The sequence below is a fragment of the Gigantopelta aegis genome, chromosome 9, assembly GCF_016097555.1.
Source record: "Gigantopelta aegis isolate Gae_Host chromosome 9, Gae_host_genome, whole genome shotgun sequence".
In the NCBI taxonomy this organism is placed as follows: domain Eukaryota; kingdom Metazoa; phylum Mollusca; class Gastropoda; order Neomphalida; family Peltospiridae; genus Gigantopelta; species Gigantopelta aegis.
Window position 1 is genome coordinate 3,644,761 of NC_054707.1, and position 24,866 is coordinate 3,669,626.

At 37.3% G+C, this 24,866-nt stretch overlaps 2 protein-coding genes across 17 annotated transcripts in view; both read left to right on the forward strand.

Moving 5' to 3' along the window:
- Window positions 1-6: 6 nt before the first annotated feature.
- LOC121380702 (low molecular weight phosphotyrosine protein phosphatase-like) lies at window positions 7-9,662 on the forward strand. The gene is made up of 6 exons (XM_041509653.1): window positions 7-90; window positions 1,361-1,434; window positions 3,185-3,301; window positions 4,537-4,598; window positions 7,293-7,395; window positions 8,142-9,662. The coding sequence occupies exons 1-6, from the start codon at window positions 45-47 to the stop codon at window positions 8,223-8,225; spliced, it is 486 nt and encodes a 161-aa protein (XP_041365587.1). The 5' UTR covers window positions 7-44; the 3' UTR covers window positions 8,226-9,662.
- Window positions 9,663-14,272: 4,610 nt separating this feature from the next.
- LOC121382258 (troponin I-like) overlaps window positions 14,273-24,866 on the forward strand; it is a 98,482-nt gene continuing 87,888 nt past the window's right edge. For 9 of the 16 annotated variants that reach the window (XM_041511800.1, XM_041511798.1, XM_041511808.1 and 6 more), the window contains exons 1-2: window positions 14,274-14,336; window positions 23,696-23,756. The gene's annotated coding sequence lies outside the window, so the exon portion shown is untranslated. Of the gene's footprint in view, window positions 14,337-23,695; window positions 23,757-24,866 lie in introns of all 16 variants that reach the window. The other 7 variants (XM_041511796.1, XM_041511795.1, XM_041511807.1 and 4 more) reach the window with 1 other exon arrangement.

Sequence of the window (24,866 nt, forward strand, 5' to 3'; positions counted from 1 at the left end):
CCAGTCAACGCTGAATTTCTGCACACGGAATTGTGGGAAAAACAATGTCGGCCCCCGGTAAAAAGAAATCGGTTCTGTTTTTCTGCCTCGGTAATGCACAATTAGCATAATTTTGTTTGACAAAACATGCTTCATTACTGTCATATTTATGTTGGCTGTCATTTACTTAAAGATATAATCATATCATTGATTTATTTAGTTGCTACATTTTTACCTTGTTTGGTCTTGCACCACAGTTTATTTTCATCACTCAATTAGGTGATAAAGTAGGGTTTTTTTAACGACACTACTTGAGCTCACTGATTTATTAATTATAGGCTATAGGATGTCAGACATTTGGTAATTTTGACATATAGTCTCAGTGTTTCTGCCAGAAAGAAATATTTGGGTATGGCGCTATGGAATTGAATGCAACCACAGTCAGCAGGGGATGTGAGAGGCCTTCCCCAGAAAGAAAATAGGTTATGTTTAGGGTTAGGATTAAGAAACTTATACATTAATGATAAGAGTAATTAATTTTGTCAAAAGGTTAAAAAATTTTTTTAAATCTGGGTATGGCGCCATACCCGTTTTACCCTCTGGCAGAAACCCTGAGTCTTAGAGATAAAACCCATTACATTTTCCGTTAGATTATTAGTAAGGGATTTTACTTTCACTATTCCACAGATAGGATAGCACATACCACAGTTTTTGATACACCAGTCATGATTTAGCTTGAACAAAAAATAGCTGAATGGGCCACAGATGGGGATTGATCTAGGTTTACCACTTTAGTTTATCAAAGGTTGTGGTAGGTGCTATTCTGCCTGTGGGATGGTGCATATAAAAGATCCCTTGCTACTAATGGAAAAATGTGGCAGGTTTCCTCTCTAAGACTCTATGTCAAAATTACCAAATGTTTGACAGCCAATAGCCGGTGCTTTAGTGGTGGTGTTAAAAAAAAATCATTACTTGTTCACAGAGCTGGAAACATATATATACAGTTGAATTTTGCATATAACTTCACCAGCATTGGTGGTGTAGTGGATAAGACTTAAGGCTGCTAGGTACTGAGTTCATACCTCGGTACCGACTTCCACTCATGCAGAGTGAGTTTTAAAATAATCAAATGTTTGTGGTGTACACAGTCTCCCTTGAATGTGAAAATCCTGCGATTATAATGGATTTATTTCTTTTTAGTCAGGAAGATGTAACGTGTGGATTGTGTTTGTTGTGGGGGGAATCACCTTTATATGATGTATGCTAGTTTAAAAATACTATAGGTTCATGTTTTTGACATTACGCCCCCTCCCTAGATAAATCATGTATCTGTCCCTGAGATCAGTATTTATTTTACTTTATTGTTTTTTTTGTTACCTAGGTAACATATGCCGATCAACGATGGCAGAAGGGATAATGAGACATCTCGTACAACAGAAAGGTGAAGCTGAACAGGTGTGCATAAAGCTCAGTTTCCATAAACTCTGTAGCCGGTCACCAGTCAATGCAGACCGACACAGACCAAAAATATTTTTGTATAACAACATAGTCGCTATCTGCATTGGACAGATCTAACACAAACCATCTGCAACTGTTTCTATTCATTATTTCTTTGGTCTTTATGATGCTGCATCAGTTGACAATCTACTACAGATTTTATGGAAACTAGGTTTAAGGATGTATGTTTATTTTATTGCCTGAGGTGTATGGGTCATATAGGATTGAATCTCCTCGCTGGATCTTTTCTCGGATTCTTTTTTTTCCCTCAGGGTTTCTGCCAGAGGGTAAAACGTGTATGGCGTCGTACCCAAATGTTTTTGTAGATTTAATTTTTTTAAGTTAACCTTTTGACAAAATTAATAACTCTTATGACTGTATGATTTTCTTAACCCTAACCCTAAACTTAACCCATTTTCTTTCTGGGGTAGGCCCCCCATAACCCATAGCGCCATACCCAAAAATGTCTTTCTGGCAGAAACACTGCTCATCCCAACCAGTGCTCCACAACTGGTATTGCATAAGTTGTGGTATGCTGTGTCCTGTCTATCATAAAGTGCATATAAAACATCCCTTAAGTACTGCTAATGGAAAAATTTAGCAGGATTCCACTAGGACAGTATGTCAGAATTAATAAATCAGTGTGCTCAATATCCTCAAACTTTAACTTTAATTGTATTAAAATTGCTGAAGTTTGTATTTGGCAATTTATCCAAATTTGTATGCACAGGTGTGCTAATCAGCATATCAGATGTTCGTTAAAGGAAGATTGTACCATTTTTTTTATAGATGTTATGTAGTTTCTGGGTGGAGGGTGTAAGGCATGAATACATTTCAGGGGGGTAAATATTTGATGGAAGTGGATTCCAAATATGATTCTGTGCCTTGGAGGCTGATCACAGAGCTTTCTGTAACTGAAAAAGTGCTTAGTCCTTTTAAAGTTTCAGCTGCATTACTTGTATCTCCTGATATGGAAAAGTTTCAATAATTGATGTGGCAATGGCAAATAATTGTATGTATACATAATGTACAAGATGTCCATGACCAGTAGAGATTACAGAGTTATTTCCCTTCAGCAGATTTCCCCCTCTACATGATTTTCTTAAGGAACTTGTTCATTGGTAGTTTGTTTCCCCAAGTACACCTCTGTATAGGTAGGTAGATAGATTTGCATATGTGTGCATATATTATAATTGCTGATATTACTCAGTCATTGTATTTGCAGTCTGCCTCATGAGTACAGTATGAGTGCACCATAGATGATACATGATTCTGATGTATGCATTATGGGTGGGGGTTACTGTTGGTGGCTTATTGACGGTGCCCATATTTGTGACAGGCAGTCTAGTCAGTTAGTGCACCATGCGTGATACATGATTTTGATGATACATGATTCTGATGTATTGGTGGGGGGTAAATGTTGTTGGCTTATTGACAGTACCATTATTTGTGACTGGCAGTCTTAGTCGGCGAGTGCACCATGGGTGATACATATATATTCTAATGTACATTTGGGGGTCTGGGTTTTTGTTGGGTTTTTTGGAGGGGTACTGTTAATGGCTTATTGACAGTGGTCATATTGACTGCCTTATTGATAGTCTACGCCATGAACTTGTACACCGTGAATGCATTATGGACGATTATGAAATATTCTGATATTGTATGTGTATTTTATTTTTTTGATTATTTGTTTAGTTTTTTCCTTCAGTGGCTTATTGACAGTGCTGGTATCGGGGACTGGTTCATTGGTAGTGCACCCCATGAGTACACCATGAAGATTCTCAAGAAGAACGGCATCGTGGGATACAAACATACAGGAAGACAGGTTCGTCTCTTTAGTGGTTTTCTTCCTTTCTTTTCTTGTTTGAAGGGATATTTGGTTAATGCCAAGGGTTTAAGCTGTTGTTAGCCAAAAAGCTCATTCGAAAATAATCTGTTGTTATGTATGTTCTGCAATTTTTGCAGACTGGCTAAATGAAATTTCAATTTGGTGACAGATATTCATAGCAAATTCACTAAATTCACTAGCCTAAACCGTGAATGCCCCCAGGCTGTTGATTATGTCTCAAAGTGGGAAGCTGCTCATTTCAAATTGGTGGCTGTTTTAATCCATTCTTCAGCTGATGTAATTGATATGTAATTATATTTTTTATTGTAAACCATAGCCAGCTTAAACTGGCAAATGAAGTGAACAAGTTGTAATATGGTCCCAGTTTGTGCACTGTTAAACTGACATATAATATATCTATATCAACACAAATGTAGTTATATTTACACCTCGTATACAGTGCATTTTTTTGTTCAGTTATGACCGTTTGATATCAAGTAGTAATCATTACAATTTTATGCATGCTAATCTTGCAGTATTATGAGTATGTATACTCTTAAAAATAAGAGTTCTAGTTTGAAATAAAAAGAAGGAAGGAAATGTTTTATAACACATTTTATTTACGGTTATATGGCGTCGGACATATGGTTAAGGACCACACAGATATTGAGAGAGGAAATCCGCTGTCGCCACTTCATGGGCTACTCTTTTTCAATTACCAGCAAGGGATCTTTTATATGCACCATCCCACAGACAGGATAACACAAACCATGGCCTTTGATATACCAGTCGTGGTGCACTGGCTGGAACGAGAAATAGCCCAATGGAGATCGATCCCAGACTGACTGCGCATCAAGCAACCACTGTACTACTGAGCTATATCCTGCCCCAGTTTGAAATAAAAGGTTTATAGTTATCAAATAAATGTACTGGTAAAACCCTGGTCATGTTAGTTTTCAGTCAGATGATGTACATGTCATTGTAAAGATATTTCACTCTACACACAACTGTTTGTCTGTCTGGACATTTCTTTGAGCCAAGAATATTTGTAATCATTGGCGGCAGGAGGTTTTCTCTCTGTTAATCTCTGTGGTCTTTGACCCCATGTTCAATGCTAGGTAACTAAATTGTGTCATTAAATAAAACATTTCCTTGCTTTCTTTCTTTCTTTCTTTCATTCTTTCTTTGTAATGGTTGATGATTTGTCAGTAATTGTTTATTTTATTTTTCAGATAAAACGAGAAGATTTTAATACGTTTGACTACATCTTTGGGATGGATCATGACAACCTCAGGTATGAGTAACTCTTTGACAGGTTACCATAAAATACAGACTTGGTAACATCCTTTTTATTTTCCATTATATATACTTTTTAACCCTTTAGTTTTTTCAGTACAAGCTTATATCATTATATCGTTTTGCACGTGTTGCCTATAAAGCAACCATTTTTTGTGTGTCTTTTTAACATTTTACCATAATGAGCAGTGTTCTTGCTGGGTGAAAATTAAAGGAGGGCATCTGTGCCGCACCACACCCTTAAAAAAGAAAGGAGAAAAATAAGAGCGAGGGGGTTACCATATTGTAAAAAAAATGCAAGAAAGTTTATACGAAATACAAGTAGACTTGTCTTAATTGAACCGAAGATGTTATCGGTCTGACATTCACGGGCAGTTCCGGTTTTGTTGAACTGATCAAAGTTTTAATATTATTTTAATAATAATTTCAAGATATATGAAAAACAATAAAGATTTTTCTAAAGTGATCCCCTAATGTCGGATACATGTTTTTGTTATTTCTATGTTCATCGATTTAATTGATCGCTGTGATAAAATATTATCGCCAGCTGATATAAAGTAGTTTCGTTTTTGTAAAGGCGGTGTATATATTATTTGGCACCCAAGATAAATGATTTTAATGATAAACACTGCCACTTCCGTTTTTATAAGCAGTGATATCCCCCAAAAATGAAAAGTTTACAATATTTTATAAAGAACTGTTGAATAAACAGAATAATGGAATGACGGAAAGAAAAAATCATCAGTTACAACCAATTATATCTGCAATTGAGGACAAAATATCAGATGATAGTTAGTGGAAACAAAAGACAGAATGACTGTTCTGATCGTGTGACAAATGTGGCTCAAATAAGTGGGGGGTTTTCAATCGGAGATTGCCGAATCCGTAAAAAATAAAAATGTTTTCATTGCTAAAATAAAATATAACTTTTATTGTGTGTATTAAATATACAAATGGATACAGCTATGGGACAAAATAGAGGCTGTTAAAAATACTGTTAAATTACGTTACAGTCACTGTCGTAAATGTTTCGTCAATTGCTTTTTCGTACACGACGCGGCTTGTTTCCTTGTTGATCATTGTGTTATTTTATGTGTGGAAAAAAAATTGCATTTGGAAATAGTGGAGATAGGTGCTGGAAAATATAGTAGTGTGCTTGAAAATAAAGACGGGCACAGAAAACTAAAGGAGGGCGGAGAACGTGAAAGGAGGGCGGAGAACGTGAAAGGATGGTGGTGCTATCCATGTCGTGCCTCAGCAATCCTTGACGGTACACCCTGTTCCGCTCCAATGTGACGTAGTACGTCTCACTGGGCCCATGTAGCTGCAACTGGTACCACCACTCCTGACCTTATGGTAATGGTCACCAGCTGTTGACTTTGTAAGGGCCGAGCTGAGAGATGTGGGTATACTCCCCCCATCACAGCTCCACGGAACTTGTGAGGCAGCTTGTCGGAAGCAATGTTCCAAGTTTCGGGCTGGGTCGGCGAGGCTTTTTCTGATACCTTCCTCTTCTTGGAGTCACGTTCTGTATCTGCCACAACAACAACCTTTGGAGAAGCCGGTGGGCTGGATAGTGGCGTCGTAACCACCTCATGTCCCATTTCCATTGGCGCTAGTGCAGGTGGAGGATGGGCCGCCACTGTCGGTTTAGCTGACAGCTTTGACCACCACCACCTCCACCCCCTGTGAAGTACCCATTGTATTATTTATGCCTCTCAGTGTAGATCTATATAAGAATTGTTCGTCATTTTTGGCGAATTTATCCATGTATAACAGTCACAAATTGTATGAAATCGAATAGTGTAGCAAAGTGGTTTTATACTAAAAAAAATTACTGTTATACATTGATAAATTCGCAAAATAATTACGAACAATTCTTATAATTACAAACAGCACAACTTATTTAGTTAAAACTACACATAATTCATAAATCAGTTTCTACCATTCTTCCCATGATCTGCTTTGTGTAATGACGTCCCATTTGATGTAATGACATATTTTCTGAGGTGTTTAGTTAAAAATCCTTCACTACGCTATGCTATTTTATGCAGTTTGTGACAGTTGTACATCAATAAATTCATTTAAAAAAAATTACAAACAGATTTTATATAATTACAAAGAAAGGAGCTTGTGTAGAGGGTTGGTTATGGCAGTCGAACCCTCCCCTTGATCAAGCAAGGGGAATCATGTCTTAACCGCTCATAAATTTCACTAGCCACAGTTTAGCTCTCCCCTCTCTTCTAAAATTTATGCACAAGTGCCTGGACACGCCATATTTAGTTAAAATACATAGAGTGTCTTTTCCATGACCCGTTTTACGTAATGGCGTCCCAGCTGGCGTAATGACATAATTTTCTGAGGTTTATCAAAAGATAACATTCAGTTTTTCTTCCACGTAGTCCAGTCAGAATTGAGGAAATCGTATAAACATGGAAATTTTGTAATTATATCATTTTGCAAATGAACTTTCCATATGTTTTACTGTGGGGCATCTTGCATGAAATGGGCATAAGAAAGAAAAAAATTATAGTTGTGTTTTTGTTATTCCATTCTCAAGTATTATGTTGTTTATTTGATTTAATTCCTATGTTTGTATGTAATTAAAATAAATCTAATCTTTAAAAAGCAACTCGTCTATTGGGTATCCAATATTTTAATTTTAATTTTTAAAAATGTTTTTGTATTTCAGTGATGTTGAAAGTTTTAAACCGAAATCTCCGTTCAGTGCTAAACTCAAGTTGTTAGGGGAATACGATCCAGAGAAGCAACTTGTTATAGTTGACCCTTATTTTGTAAGTATAGATTTATAACACAAATCAGGTTTACTATTTTATTTTATTTTGGGTGTCTTTTGGTGTTTTTTAAATATATAAAACACTAATATTTTAGTAAATGGTTAGAAGAATGGTCCTTTTACAAACATTCCACAAAAACTAACAAAATAGGATCATTAAATTTAGATCAAATGACAAATGTATGACACAATTTATTTATTTATTTTAACATAAATAACAAATGTGTTAATGACACCACTAGAGCATATTGGTTAGTTAATCATCGAACATTTGGTCATTGTGACATATAGTAGGAAGAAACCCGCAACATGTTTCATTATTTTCAATCTCTTAAAAGTACCAGTTAAAAACAAATTTCTGACAACAAAGTTTAAAGGTATCAAATTGAAATTACCTAAAAAGGAAATGTTTTGGCAACTGAATTGGCTAATTATTTAAACATTTCTGTGATGATTTACTTTCATTGAAAAATTCTGTTTTGTTTTTTGTCTCGTCATTACAGAGTAAAAACATGTGAGATATAGGTATTACTTTTCCTACGGATACAATGGCAGTGTTAACTTTTGCCTTAAATTTTCACATTTAGATCCATTTTTCAAACTCTTAAGTACTAGATCAATGAAACTTGGTTTATAGTTGCACCTATGGATGTTCGTCACAGAACACCGAAATTTTTATGGTAGACGTTTATTTCCATGGTATTCTTGTTGTTAAATTTAATCATTTATTTTCTATCTTTGCAGGCTGGTACCATTGATGGATTTGAACAAGTATATGAACAATGTTACCGATGTTGTAAGAACTTTCTGGAGTCTTACGACAAATAGTGTCAACCACATCCTGCTGCAGGGCATTCACAAACTGTTTTTAATCCTTTGTATTTGACAGACTGCACCCAATAGCCGGTGTGTTTTACATGCTGGGATGTCGTTAAACATATGTTCATGGACCGACTGTGCCAAATGTGTCATGAATATGCAAAATTTGACTAATTTGTCTTAAAATGTCATGACAAATTCTTTTTGATTTTGGTGAATTGTACTCTCTGAATGATCCAAGAGTGATCATTTGATAATACTGGACCTATGTTTGGCCTCATCAAGGCCCCCTGAGATAATTTTGTGTCAAGAATGAAAGACAATATCCAATCCTGTGTCCACATATCACATTCTACTAAGAGAAGCATAAAAGTCTTTAGACATTGGATGAAAACATCAAGATCCCAGTTTATGCTTTAACTTTAATGGAATTTCCTACCAAATACACTTTGAATCGGTCAAATTCCTGTCTTCATATAGATATATATATATATATATAATTATTAACTTTAAGCTGCTACATGATTTCCTGTATTCTGATTGGATGACGTTGTTTAAAATCTGGATGTTATCCTTTAATAAATCTCAGAAAATGACGTCAGATGAGACATCGCTACATAAAAAGTGTCATTGACAGGACGTTCGAAACTGATTTATGTGTATTTTTAACTAAATAAGCTGTGTTGTTTGTAATTACAAAAATTGTTGGTCATTTTTTGTGAATTTATCAATGTATAAGTGAAAGATTTAGTATAAAATCGTTTCACTAAGCTATGCAATTTTATACTATTTGTGACTGTTATACATCGATAAATTAACAAAAAAGTACAGACCGTTCTTATCAAGATTTCCTTTGAAAACTTTGTCGTTTACCAACCCTGAGGATTAACAGATGTGTCTGTTTTAAGTACCCAACTAATCTTACTATAGTAATAATAACAATCATTCTGACCGTGCAATAAAAAAATTATTTTATTGAAAATATGTTCACTTCGAATGATGTCATGTCCCTGGCCAGGATGCTCAACATTCTGTCAATTTCAGAACATTCGACTAACTGTCCAGCAAAGAAAAGCTGTGTCATTTAATTAAACCTTTGTTAATCATAATACACAAAGATGATATGAAATAAGTACTGAACCACAAACCAGTTGTTTTCCATGTTATTTATTACTCCATAGTGTGCAAGATTTATACCACTCAACCGAAATAATATTGTGCACTATAAACTCGTTCAATAAACAACATGGGTAAACAATTGGTATGAGGGTCAGTATGTTTATATGTGCAATACCATAGTTTGAAATCTTGATGGTAATTGTTAATAAATCTTAATTATTTTTTTTTGTGGACATCCTGTGTTAATTTGTTACAATTCAAAAGGGTAAAACAATCTGTGTTTAAATAATATATATTTTTAGAAAAATAAATATACACATTTACAAAGATTGTTGTATATTGTCTGTTGGCTTGGTGTTGGGTGAATCATCAGCTGAGTCACTGCTGGTACAAAATAGCTATAGCAGACTCTTAAAGGGACTATCATGAGTTACCAGCCATTGTAACATGTTAACAGCTAACATTTGAGTACTAAAATTACACATTAAAGATATTTTCTTGTTGAGAATAAGGGGCTGATCGTAGCCCAGTGGTAAAGTGCTCTAAGTTTAGGATCGATCTCTGACGGTGAGCCCATTGGACTATTTCTCATTCCAGCCAGTGCACCATGACTGGTATATATCAAAGGCTGTGGTATGTGCTATCATGTCTGCGGGATGGTGCATATAAAAGATCACTTGCTACTAATGGAAAAATGTAGTGGGTTTCCTCTCTAAATTACCAAATGATTGACATCCAATACCCAATGAAAAATATGCTGCAGTGGTGTCATTAAACAAAACAAACTTGTTGAGAATAAATAAGTTGTTTGTTGTCATCATCATGTTTATAGTAGCCCAAACCAGATTTTACTTCCAAATAATTCTGTATGTATTAAAAACGTTTTAGACAGACATTAGCATATGAACGCAAACACGTTGAATATACAGACACTGATGTTATAAATAAGAAAAGTGTTGGGTGGGAAAACCTTGCAGTGGCTGCAACCTCAGAACCGTCCCTTTAACACATCTGCCTGAGGTTCAAGACACACCGGGTCAACAATTTCTTAAAGCTTTAATGGGGAGATAGGTATCATGGGATTCTCTACAAAACATTACGTGGAGGGAGGGGTGTTTGTCAACAGTTGCGTAACTCTTGTAAAACAAATGTCTCTTTTTTTAGTGTTTTTATTTCTTGAAGTAAAATACAGCCGGTAAGTTTTCTACTATTCAAAGCTCTGATAAATACAAACAAAAACAAATGACATTGGCCAAATTGCTTCGTAATGACGGAAGTGGAAGGTGTGGGTAGTATTAACTGTTAATAATTTTAGAGGGGAAATGATTTTGGCCCTAATGTTACATGGTGGAGGGGATAAAAATAAAATAGCAAAATGTTTGCGTTACATAATTGTTGAACGGTCCCTTAACTGATAGTTTTCTCTTTCCATGGTTTTTATAACTCATACGGAATCATGGAGGTGGGGGGGGGGGGGGATAAGTTGCATTTAGCTCTGTGGTTCGTTTTATTATTATCATCTACTGACGCCTACCCCAACTATGCAAACACGTATATAAACACCAGCCTTGCAACATTGTTTTAATATTTAATCTAAAGTTTAGATAGTCGTTTTGTCTGAGAGAAGTACAAATTACCTTGGCATAGTTTTCTTCTCTGTACATTCTTGTTTGATTTGTTTACAAACTCATGTTGTGAATATACAGCTAGCATAGTTTTTTATATTCATTATCGTGTTTCACCTTTCAAGGTCATTTAAAGCAGACAGGATTGAGTTAAATAGAAACGTATCCATATTTGTGTATCCTACGAAATTATACATATAACTTTATGGCCTCAGAGAAACTTGTTGTTTCAATGTTCTATACAGCGTATTTGGTTTTCGTTATCCTTATATGTGTGATTTTTAGTCGTTAACTGGACTGTATAAATCAGAAATGTCTTAACAATGGCAGGAAACTCGGAAAGGGTATCTTGGTTTAGACTCGATCTTTTTCAGACTACGGTCTAAGTCATAGGCGTACGGGCTCCCATTTTTGTAAGGGGTAGGCTGGTTTTTGCCCGAATTAAAAACAAATGTCAGAATCTGGAAAATAACGTTTATTCATATTAGCATTGCTATGAAACAGTTATATAGTGTTGCAAACGAATTACTACGCATTTTTATGTGGATTACAACTAATTTTAATGGTAGAATGATGGAAATGCATGGTAAAAAGGTCTCAGGTTAGCACATTTTCCCCAAATATCTCTATCATTTTTGCCCGAATTTGAGGTTTTTCTCCAGTACATGGGGGCAGTTGCCCTGCCTCCCTGTCTCCCTGTCTCATACGCTTATGGTTTAAATGATGCGTCCGACTCTAACTTTGATTGATTTTTAATATTTCGGTTACATAATTCGATCGATGTATTAGCTGACTGACAGAATGATAACAGAATAAAATGTATATACGCTACGGCCCAACGTTAAAGGCAATCTACGGGAATTGAAAATAATATACTACTCAAAAGAATTTAAGGGTCAGACGATATTTTCGACATTATTTTCTGAATGTCAATTATATTAGCTAGACCATAATGTCACGCATGGTATTTTCCATTTTGACGAAAGTGGGTCTAAGCAACCCATAAATGAATTAAAATCCACTGTCATTGACACTGTCGACTAGTTCTAATGGCGAAAACATGCTTACATTTGCACGTAAATTAGGGCGAAAGCGAAAGGTCTGCTAAGTGCCCATAACTTGCTTTTTCACAAAGCGCTTCATTTGAACGCTTTGCATGTGTATTCCATGTTCCCAATGCTGAATTTCCGTATAATTGGAGCTTGCGTTCGTGTACGGTGCACACTTCAAATTTGACAATGGTACGACGTCAACTGACTATCGAAGATCGAGGAAGGGCTATTGCTTGGCTTCAGGATGGCAATACGCAAGGAAATGTTGCTCTGAGACTTGGTGTCAGTCAGAGTGTCGTTGGCCGACTGTGGCAACGGTACCAAGCAACAAATTCTGTTCGAAATCGTCCACGTTCGGGAAGACCCCGAAGCACTACAAATAGAGGGGACCGCTACATCACCAATATGGCTCTACGTCAACGCACAACCACTGCACGCCGATTACGTGACAATCTGCGGACTGCGACTGGAACTCGAGTGTCTGATCAAACTATACGCAATCGTCTGAGAGCCAATAATCTACGCTGCCGTCGCCAGGCTGTTCGACCACCACTCCTACCACGTCACAGAAGGCCAGACGTCACTGGTGCACACTTCATCTGCGGTGGCAACGTGTTCAATGGGGTCGAGTGATGTTCACTGATGAGTCCAGGTTTAGTCTCCAGTTCAACGACTGTCGGGTTCGTGTCTACAGACGTTCTGGGGAGCGCTTCGCTGACGTTAACGTTAGACAACGTCACCGGTTCGGTGGTGGCAGCGTCATGGTGTGGGGCGGCATCTCTATCCACCACAGGACCCCCCTCTATGTGGTGGATGGCAATCTGAATGGAATCCGCTATCTGAATGAGATTATCCGGCCGTTGGTTTTCCCAGGCCTTCAGCAGATTGGCGGCGGGGCAGTTCTGCAGGATGACAATGCCAGACCCCACCGCGCCAGGGTGGTAACGGACTTTCTCAGACAACAAGGTATCGCCAGGATGGATTGGCCAGCATATTCGCCTGACTTGGCCCCAATAGAGCACGCCTGGGACGAATTAGGCAGGAGAGTTCGGGATAACCATGCCCCTCCGGCCAACCTTCATGATCTGGGTCAACTTCTTATGGCAGTGTGGTAGGCCATTCCCCAAGAGTTCTTCAGACGTCTGATCAACAGCATGAGGCAACGATGTGTCGAGTGTATTCGCGCCAGGGGTGGATTCACACACTATTAAACGAATGTTCTAATGTGTAAAATCCATGTTTGACAACCTTCAACTTTGACAGCATGTCATGTGACTTTCTTGTATACAGTGACGTTTATTTGTGTTTTTTTGTAAATATGGAACAATAAATAAAAATTTTGGTGTAGTTTACATCATCAATCTAATACACTCTGAAACTTATTTGGTTATAAATTTTTGACCCTTAAATTCTTTTATATATACAGGAGCTTATCATATTCAGTAACAAATTAAAGTGGGCGATGCAAAACAACTTTTCAAAATGCCAAACAATAAAAATAATAATAATAAAATACATCTCAACAATTGTTGTGTTAGATATAATTACATTTATTAATTTACCGATCTTTTGGAAACTTAATTTTATTATTAGACAATTAGCTTTATGAATTTTAATATACTTGGTGTAGTAGGCTATAATGCTTGATATTAAGCATTTTTGAAGGTCTGTAAAACAGTAAAACATTAATGATATGAGCTAATGTGATGGGACACATTTATGTAAAAAAAAAAAAAAAAAATGTAATTATGTAAATTAGATGAGGTAAGCAAGCGTTACTGAAGTCATAGAACTTAACCGTAGTCTGTCTCTCTATCTCTCCTCCTCCCCCTATCTCTTTCTTTCATTCTCGCTTGTCTTGTTCTCCCTTTTTTTTTACTGAGAAAAAGCATTACACGCTGTACCGTGCTTCACTATAAAGTATTTGGTTCTCTTGGATGTCATGTTATTCACTACCATATTTGAACTATGACCACTAAACGATAACGATAATATGCCATGGTGTTATTTTGAAAATAATACTTTTTGTCTTCCTTTCGACATCAAATTAAGTACTGTACATAATAAACAAAAATATAATTTCTTGTTTCCTAGTCGGAAACTTTAGTAAACATGCTAAAAGCTTTGGCAGCGCGATTTCTCCTTTTAGGAAAGCAAAGTTGATTGACGTTTGTACGAACCAATAGCATTTTCGAATATGTTCACGTGGGTCAGTAGGTTAGCCAAATAATGGTCCCTCCCACTCTTTAATTCCGTAGTTTATTACAATTATCTTTTCCCTGTCAGAAGTTGCAACTGGTTGGAACGTTTCGTCTACACATCTGGTAAGTGTCTAACTGTTTTTAAAACTTATATGTGAAATAATAATTTATCGTTTGCATGAAATATTGATACACATACATCACTTTTATTAATACGAAATTAGTTGCCGGTTTACAAAGACTAGGGTAATCCGTGACGGATATTACTGCATGTAGAATGTCGATACCGTTTGGTCGTTTATGTGACGTCATTGCGCCCATTCTTCGAGACGAGTGCCGTGCAAAACCAAAAACGGGTAAAAGCCGCTTACACCCCTGTTGCGCGAAGTTCTTGCATAATAAATCAGGATTATGTTAGCAAAGTTTTGACGATCAGGAGGTCTTAAGAATAATCGGATTTTCATTAATTATATCGATATATATCATACAAAGGTGTCTGCGGGAACGTTTGCAGGCTGAGTTGGAAAGGGGGGAGGGGGTGTTGGAGGCTTTATATTTATAGTTCTTCCCACAGGGAACGCCATTTCTCATGCTATATAATTTACTACAAATTATTTATTTCTGATCCGATTGATTTTTAAAATGAATACAAAAACTTTTACTTTTTTTCTTACGTCAAACCAAACTGAAATTTGTTACATAAAACATTGTTGTAGGAGGATGGGACAGACTATAAGTGATTTGTTTAAAGTTTATTGCAAGATTATTTCTTACACTACACAATGAATATGCTTCCGCTCCCCTTACACTACACATTTTCTTAGTATGGCCAGTTTTTGATGTTTTAGTTGGGGGGGGGGGGGGGGGGTGTTTAAAGTTCATCAAGCACTTAAATCATTTTCCCGATTTGACATGCCTTATGATTAGTACAGCCAAGTATAACACACAGTTATGTCTCTTCCAATTCCATTATTATGTGTGTGTTTAACTTGCATTCAATTTACAGTACTTTTTATTCAAAAGTTTGTTTTGCTTAACAACACCACTAGAGCACATTGATTAATTAACCATCAGCTATTGTATGTCAAACATTTTTTAATTCTAACAAACAGGACAACACATACCACAGCCTTTGATCCTACAACCGAAGCACCGCAGACAAGTGCTCTACTGAGTGAGCTAAACCATACGCCAATCTGATTGAAATGAATATACAACTGACAGTCTTTGAATAAAACAGGCGTATGGTTCAATCTGATTAAAATTAGCTCCACTATTACATGTGGATCTAACACCAGCCAGTTAGAGCTCATGTCCACCAATCAAAACCTTACTTGCAGAATCCTGCCAGTGATTTAAAAATAATTTGAAAACATTCCGAATTATTCTGAGGGTATACGACATGTTTCGTGTGAATTACGAATGCCTTAAAACATGTTTTATTTTATAAAATAAATAATTTGTAATGTAAAACTGAAGACTGAATTAGTTGGGGTTTTTTATAAATAAATAAATTATTTTTAATGTAAAATTGAAGACTGATAACCCACCCCGTACATACTGGTATGGTTCGCTGTACTGTGGCCACTAAAATAGACTCGCCCGATATTTTTAGAATTTGTATGCTCCCAAATAACGTTATAAAAGGCGAAGTGTGATTGGTCAATATTTAAATTATTATTTACAGACGAAATGTTACCTGGACATTGGGGACTACGCAGTGTTGTTAGCAATCCGATTAAAATTAGTTCTACTGGTCTAAACAAGGCATTCGTAATTCACATGAAACATATCATATACCCTCAGGATAATTTGGAATGTTTTCAAATTATTTTTAAATCACTGGCAGGATTCTGCAAGTAAGGTTTTGATTGGTGGACATGAGCTCCAACTGGCTGGTGTTAGATCCACATGTAATAGTGGAGCTAATTTTAATCAGGTTGAACCATACGCCTGTTTTATTCAAAGACTGTCAGTTGTATATTTATTTCATTTCACATTTTCATGCTTATATTCAATTAAAGTTCAAGTATGCTGTCCTGGGCTCACACACCTCGGCTATCGTGGCTGACTGTCCAGGATAGTGGGTTAGTTGTTAGTGGTTAGTGAGAGATCAGAGGGTGCAGTGGTCTTACAGCTACCCACTGAGTCATTAAAACTTGCCCTGGGTGGGAGCCGGTACTGGGTTGCGAACCCAGTACCTACTAGCCTTATGTTCGATCGCTTAACCACGACACCATCGAGGCCCGTATTGTATATTATTTAACAAACATGTTATTAGTACCTGTCTAAGTGGAGGGTACTAAATGTTTTGTCTCCATCTGTTCATCTTGTCTGTCTGTCCATGTGTCTCACATATAGTTTTCTAGCCATTGTTTTCACAATGCCTTGAGACATTGAGCTGAAATTTTATGTATGGCATTATTATGTAGTTCCAATCATGTTTGAAAGAGTTATGGCCCTTAAACTTAGGAACTATGAAAATGTGTTGAACCTGGTAGGAGAAAGGTATTCCTTTGGAAGTACTCTCAGAATGCCTTTTTAATTAGTATTTGCAAGAGAAAATTAAGTACCAGTAGAAATATAATTAAACATTTAGATTGTTTTATTCAACAGTAGTTGGAATATTTTTAATGTCTTGCATATTTATTTATAACCGGCCTCGGTGGCATTGTGGTTAGGCCATCGGTCTACAAGCTGGTAGGTACTGGGTTCGGATCCCAGTCAAGGCATGGGATTTTTAATCCAGATACCGACTCCAAACCCTGAGTGAGTGCTCCGCAAGGCTCAATGGGTAGGTGTAAACCACTTGCACCGACCAGTGATCCATAACTGGTTCAGCAAAGGCCATGGTTTGTACTATCCTGCCTGTGGGAAGCGCAAATAAAAGATCCCTTGCTGCTAATCGGAAAGAATAGCCCATGTAGTGGCGACAGTGGGTTTCCTCTCCAAATCTGTGTGGACCTTAACCATATGTCTGATGCCATATAACCATAAATAAAATGTGTTGAGTACTTCATTTAATAAAACATTTCTTTCTTTCATTTATTTATAATTAGGAAGATTTTAATTATCTTTTTAAAAATACACTTCTAATATGTTTGACATAAAGTAGAAAACAGATTTAAGTTAATCTGAAAGTGGAATCTATATTTTAATTGATTATTGAAGATTTCTTGGCTTGTGCTAACCAATGATTGATCCTAAAATTGCATCTAATTTCCAGCACTAGATAAGCAAGCCTAAACTGTATTTGTACTGCTCAGTTTAATGGTAGAGTTGAGGAATAATAATGGTTTATTTTCCACCTGTATTCCTACCTATATACATGTACCGGTATTCCTACCTGTATACATGTACCGGTATTCCTACCTGTATACATGTACCGGTATTCCTACCTGTATACATGTACCGGTATTCCTACCTGTATACAGGTACCGGTATTCCTCCCTGTATACAGGTACCGGTATTCCTCCCTGTATACAGGTACCGGTATTCCTCCCTGTATACAGGTACCGGTATTCCTCCCTGTATACAGGTACCGGTATTCCTCCCTGTATACAGGTACCGGTATTCCTACCTGTATACATGTACCGGTATTCCTACCTGTATACATGTACCGGTATTCCTACCTGTATACAGGTACCGGTATTCCTACCTGTATACAGGTACCGGTATTCCTACCTGTATACAGGTACTCCTGCCTATATACAGGCACCTGTATTCCTGCCTGTATACAGGTACCGGTATTCCTGCTTATATACAGGTACCTGTATTCCTACCTATATACATGTACCTGTATTCCTACCTATATACATGTACCGGTAGCCTATATACATGTACCGGTATTCCTACCTGTATACATGTACCGGTATTCCTACCTGTATACAGGTACCGGTATTCCTACCTATATACATGTACCGGTATTCCTACCTATATACAGGTACCGGTATTCCTACCTGTATACATGTACCGGTATTCCTACATGTATACATGTACCGGTATTCCTACCTGTATACATGTACCGGTATTCCTACCTATATACAGGTACCGGTATGCCTACCTATATACATGTACCGGTATTCCTACCTATATACATGTACCGGTATTCCTACCTATATACATGTACCGGTATTCCTACCTATATACATGTACCGGTATGCCTACCTATATACATGTACCGGTATTCCTACCTATATACATGTACCGGTATTCCTACCTATATACATGTACCGGTATATGATTTTGTAGCCTAATGTTAAAGGGGGCGGAACGTAGCCCAGTGATATAGCATTCACTTGATGCGTGGTCAGTCTGGGATCGATCCCCATCGGTGGACCCATTGAGCAATTTCTCGTTCCAGTCTGTGCTCCACAACTGATGTAGCAACAGCTGTGGTATGTACTATCCTGTCTGTAGGATGGTGCATATAAAAGTTCCCTTGCTGCTAATCGAAGAGAGTAACCCATGAAGTGGTGACAGTGGGTTTGCTTTCTCAATATCTGTGTGGTCCTTAACCATATGTCCGACACCATATAACCATAAATAAAATGTGTTGAGTGCATCATTAAATAAAACATTTCCTTCCTTCCTAATGTTAAAGATGATACATTTTAGTTACTAGTGCCATATTTTGCTGTTTTTACATTCGTTTGATAAATAAATAACTACATGTACAAATTAAACAAACCCACATAATCTTTGCATAAATAATTCGGGAATAACAGAATTGTAATGAGCTTATATGTCATGTAGTTGTCTTCAGTATGACTAGATTTCTATCTTATCACAAATCATGAAATCAGCAAATACACAAAATCTGAAAAGTTTGCTGGATAGGGCTGTCAAAGACAGATGAGTTATGCAAAGACAGCAAAATTGTTGGCAACATCCACCTTGCATAATGTTACAGTGTTTTCCTTAACTGAACTCCACCAATTCTGTTGGTCATCCACTAAAGAATTGCAGGGCTTGAAAAAATATGGTGGCCCAAAAAATAATAATGGATGTTAGCAAATTATGGTAAGAGAACCACGAGCAAGATTATAATGTGGAATACAAATATTAATTGTAGCTCATATGTTATAGCTCTAAAGAAGATCGCCTACATAATATTATTTGGGTGAATAATACCTTTATTTTTTAATATCTAAGTTACCCAAATGGGATATTGGTCGCTATTGGTGACCTGACCACAGGCCGTTTTAAGCCCTGAAATTATCAAAAATATTTTTTTTCTACTAGTAAATTAAATGTAGTTGTAATTTGTATGGGTATATATTTGAAGGCACAGCACTTACATTTCAAATCATATAAGTTGATAAATAAGTTTGATGGGACGCCATCATAATGCAACTTTTCCTATAGCACCTTTAATACTGACAAAACTGGTTGCCAGTTTGTGCCTGGAGAAGTGAAGCAGGATTGTCTTACAGCTGGAGAACATGTTGAATGATGATTATCAGGTTCTGCTCGGCAGGCTTTTAAACAATGTTGTATTCTTCTTGCCAGACAGACCGGTAAGCGGTGTATATCTGATGGCACCAAAGGTACACTGGCGAAACTCTTCATTGGTAGAACCTTTCCTTTCACACATACACACACACATGGGGGCAGACACATTCCTGTTCAGATGAAAATAACTTCTAAAAAAATACACCAGGGAGAGCTTGGCAGTTGGCCAAGCTAGGAATAGCTGGGTGATAATAATTGACATGGAAAAATTGATAGGGAAGCTGCACTGGGAAATCACTTCCCCTGTCAGGTGTGGTTTATGCTGAAAGCAGAAGTCATTAACGAAGATGAAGATAGTGCAACTGTACAAATATTTTCACTGCTACTCATGGGCTTCAAGAGTTGAATGTTCTATGCACATGCAGTTCAGTCTTGTTACATATATATATATATACTCTTCAAAAAAAGAAACGCAAAAGGGTACAAATGGGTTATAACTCCGATTTTATGTTTCCTACCGGTTCATGCTTTGTGAATATAAGGTCATTGCATGTCCCAAACACATTCCCACGGTTACATTCGATAAAACGCAGCTACTGTACAATAAAGTTCCAAAATGTGAATATTCGCAAAAACGCAGCCACGTGCAAACCATGTCACCACTGCACGTGCGTTGTCTGCACGTGCAACATGAACACCGACAGTATAAAAGTGCAGGGTGTTCGCTTGCCTGGCCTCTGTATCTGGCCGACAGTTGACAATCCAGGACATGCCACGTCTCAGTGAACCGCAGAGAAACAATGCCATCGGCCGACTAGACGCAGGCGAATCCAGAACGGCCGTTGCCAGGGCATTCCATGTGTCCCCAAGCACCATCTCCAGACTGTGGGACCATTACCAGCAACATGGATCAACACGTGACCTCCCTAGATCCGGTCGACCACGGGTCACTACCCCCGGGCAGGACCGCTACATCCGGGTACGCCACCTTCGGGAACGATTGACTACTGCCACCTCCACAGCCGCAGCAATACCAGGTTTGCGCAGGATATCCGACCAGACCGTACGGAACCGCTTACGTGAGGTAGGAATTCGTGCCAGACGTCCAGTTCGAGGTGTCATCTTAACACCACAACACCGTCGACTCCGACTGCAGTGGTGCCAGATTCATCGACAATGGCCTCAACTGCGATGGAGACAGGTGTGGTTCAGTGAGGAGTCCCGATTTCTACTCCGACGTCATGATGGAAGATGTCGCGTGTATAGGCGTCGTGGTGAACGTTATGTGGCAAACTGCGTGCAGGAAGTGGACAGATTCGGCGGGGGTAGTGTCATGGTGTGGGCAGCCATCTCACACACTGGCAGAACTGACCTGGTCCACGTGCAGGGCAACCTGAATGCACAGGGCTACATTGACCAGATCCTCCGGCCACACATCGTTCCAGTTATGGCCAACGCCAACGCAGTGTTCCAACATGACAACGCCAGGCCTCATACAGCACGTCTCACAACGGCTTTCCTACAGAACAACAACATTAATGTCCTTCCTTGGCCATCGATATCACCGGATTTGAACCCAATTGAGCATCTATGGGACGAGTTGGACCGACGCCTCCGACAGCGACAACCACAGCCCCAGACCCTGCCCGAGCTGGCAGCAGCCTTGCAGGCCGAGTGGGCCACCATCCCCTGGGACGTCATCCGTACTCTGGTTGCTTCAATGGGCAGGCGGTGCCAGGCAGTTGTCAACACACGCGGAGGCCACACCCGGTATTGACTCCAGATGACCTTGACCTTGGTGGTGTGTCCTATCACTTACTCACAATGGACTAGAGTGAATTGTGAACAATCCTGCAACATTTGGTAATTATCGGACTCGCCATTCAATAATTGAATCAATTCTCCAAATGTTACGACAATGTGGTTTTGCGTTTCTTCTTTTGAAGAGTATATATATCGCTCACGGTTTAGATGCAGTTTAACAGCTCAGTAGGAATGGGGTGGGGGTTGGGATGAGGAGACCTGTGTCCCCACTTGAGAATGAAAATGTATGGTTTTGTGCTTCCTCCACTAGAGGGTTGTGGCCCAACCCCCACCCTCAACTCTAGATGTAATTCCTATGGGCCTGTTTAATACAGAGACTACTGCATAGCAAGCCTCTGCAAAGTCAAAATTTGCATAACCTCAAAAGGGGTTGTGCCAAAAATGTTCGCTAATATAATATAATATAATAATAATATAATCCTATTTTGATTTTTGTGACCATTTTCACTATTGAAAAACAAAATAAAAAATACATTGCTAGAATCGATTATTCAGCAATTTCAAATGGTACACAAATGGTAAATTAGTTATACAAAATAAAATGGCATAATGGTAAGTGTTCAGTTCATACTACATGTACTGTACATGTAAATACAAGCATGTATTAGTAACCTATAAATATATACCCCAGGTAGTGGAATATTTTTTTTAATCTTTTCGATCAGTCAGCAGCAAGGAATCTTTTATATGCGTTATCCCACAGAATATCGAACGAGAAATAGCCTGATGGGAAATTCAGAGTATGACCTACATACTTGAAGATGATTAACTTATCTCCATATTTAAACCAATCTCAGGTTCAAGCACTTCCCAGTGTGACCAAACTTTTTTTACATGAGATGTGATGGATAGCAGGATCAATCACCCTGGACATTAGTGTATTATTTTGCCATCCCAACCAGTGCCCTATGACAAGTACATCAATGAGTGTGGTATGTGCTATCCTGTCTATGGGAAAGTGCATATAAAAGATCCCTTACTGCTTTATCATTAAGAATAGTCTGTATGGTCAGAGGATGTGTCTTCTTTTTCTACTGACATCCAATAGCCGATGATTAATAAATCAGTGTGCTCTAGAGGTGTTGTTAAACAAAACAAACTTTTTAACTTTCTTTTTCTATTGACCAAATGTCAATTTAACTATATGTTAGACAGCAAACAGCCATAGTTTAAAATGATAAAATATAGTGGGTTTCCTCTGAAGACTTAGGAATTAGGGATTTTTTTCTCATTCCAACCATGGACCCATGACTGGTATATCAAAGATCATGGTATGTGTTTGTGGGAAAAGATATATAAAAGATCCCTTGCTGCTAATGAAAAACAAAATAGTGGGATTCCTATATGTCAGATACAAAATGTTTAACATCTAATTTATACTGGTCATTATTAAATCAATGTAGATGGTGATATCGTTAAATAAACCAAACATTCTGTTCTGCTGGAACCATGCCGCAGTGTGAGTTTTTGTCACTGATGTAACATACAGCTGCATATTGTGTATAATGTCAACTTGGGTCTTGTTAGGCATACATTATTGCAGTATTTTCTCTTATATAGTAAAGATCAACAAGTTTTCATTTATTTGAATATTTCTGCATTTCCAGTATACATCGGTAATGTGGCAGAAACAATTTGGTTTGGCAGACCTTTCCCATATTTGCCAAGTTTGTTGCTTGGCTAAACCTGTTTCAGTTAAGAGAACATAATAAGTCAGGATTACTCTGTATTAGATTAGATTATCTCCAGTATGTTACCATTAATCTGCTTAGTAAACTTCAGTATGCAGTGTTGTGGTACACACAACCCAAATACAATCAGTGCACAATTGAAATGGAAGCCATTTTGGTCTGGAGTTTTTATATTCTTATTGAGTACCATGTTTAAACATCTACAAGTGTTGGACAGGATCGTTTCAGCATTCTGTTTTCTTATTGAAACTAAAAGTTACTAGACATGTACATTATGTGGAAGACTTACTAAAATGATTTGAAATTCCTGCTTAGTGAGGTAAGTCTTTTGGGATTTGCAGTCTATACCAGGAAAGACAAGTGACCAGCCACACTTGCCTGGAAAGTTTTTTGGCGTTCTGCCACATACATAATTTCTTAAAATTTGGTTCAACCAGAAATAAGATTTTAATATGATTTTTGTGTTTATTACTGTTTATGAATTGTATGTTTGATTATTATTACACTTTTCAGGGGATCTTGGCGTTGATATACGCAGCCGGTGCACTTTCCCCAGCATTCCACTGTTTCATTTGTGAGTATTTAACACATACACAATGATAATACATATTTAAAGGGACTGTCCTGAATTTGTAGCTATTTTAGTATGTTTTCGGCAAATAAAATATTTTTACAGTATTAACACGTCAATTTATTTACATCTTCTTGCTTGGAATATGAATATCTCTATGACCAATGCATTTATGGACATTGTGATTATTTTGTAGCATCTCAGTATCGATTTTAGTATACAATAATTTCATACGTACAAATATATTATTTCTTCCCAGCGGCCAAACAAAATTAAAAAGAATAGGCCAAAGATCATTCAAAATGTATTTACCTATATAATGTTTTACATTTCAAACTTGTTAATTAAGGTAAGAAAGTGTTTCTAAAAAAGACCAGGAAAAGTGGGGTATGTTTATTTTGTTGAGGGAAACAAACAGAAGTCTTGCTGGGGGCTGAAAAATCAGGATAGTCCCTTTAATACATATACAATGTTCATTCATTGCTTTAATATAAGGAAACCATCCAATCAAAAATTAATCAGGGTCCCATTTTACAAAGTGATCTTAGCACTAAACTCATCTTAACTGCATAGCTGCATAATGTGATGTTAAGATGGCTTCGTAAAATGGGGCTTTGGATAATGTGCCTGACAAGTGTTTGGGTTTTTTAATGCATTTAAGTATATTTTACCATAGTTTTTTAACACGGTGAAATCCCTCTTAAAGTAACATTCCTGACTTTGCTGCATTGTAAGATGTCTCTTGACTAATAAAATATTTCTACGATTAAACTTACATGTTAAATATAATTTCTTGTTTAGAATATCAGTGTCTTAATATTTGTAAGAAGCCCAAACTGGATTTGGTCTTTAAATAATTTTGTACGTACGAAAATTTTTATTTTAGGAAATAAAATGAAATTTAACCTGGTACAAATATTAGAACGATCAGAAAGACGTTTAATATACAGCTACTAATATTTTATGCAGAGAAATATATTTGATATGTAATTGCAATAGTTAAAAAATCTCTTTTAGTCGATAGCATCTTTAAAATTGCAGCAAACTCAGGAATGTCCCTTTAACCAGACATCCATGGGACCAAGTAAAAAGTAAAAAGTTTTAAGGGTTGAC

Coding starts and splice junctions, on each gene's coding strand:
- LOC121380702 (XM_041509653.1), top strand. CDS start 45: ATGTCGGCCCCCGGTAAAAAGAAATCGGTTCTGTTTTTCTGCCTCG. Junction 1,435..3,184: donor AGAAAGGTGAAGCTGAACAG/GTGTGCATAAAG, acceptor TTTTTCCTTCAG/TGGCTTATTGACAGTGCTGG. Junction 3,302..4,536: donor ACAAACATACAGGAAGACAG/GTTCGTCTCTTT, acceptor TTTATTTTTCAG/ATAAAACGAGAAGATTTTAA.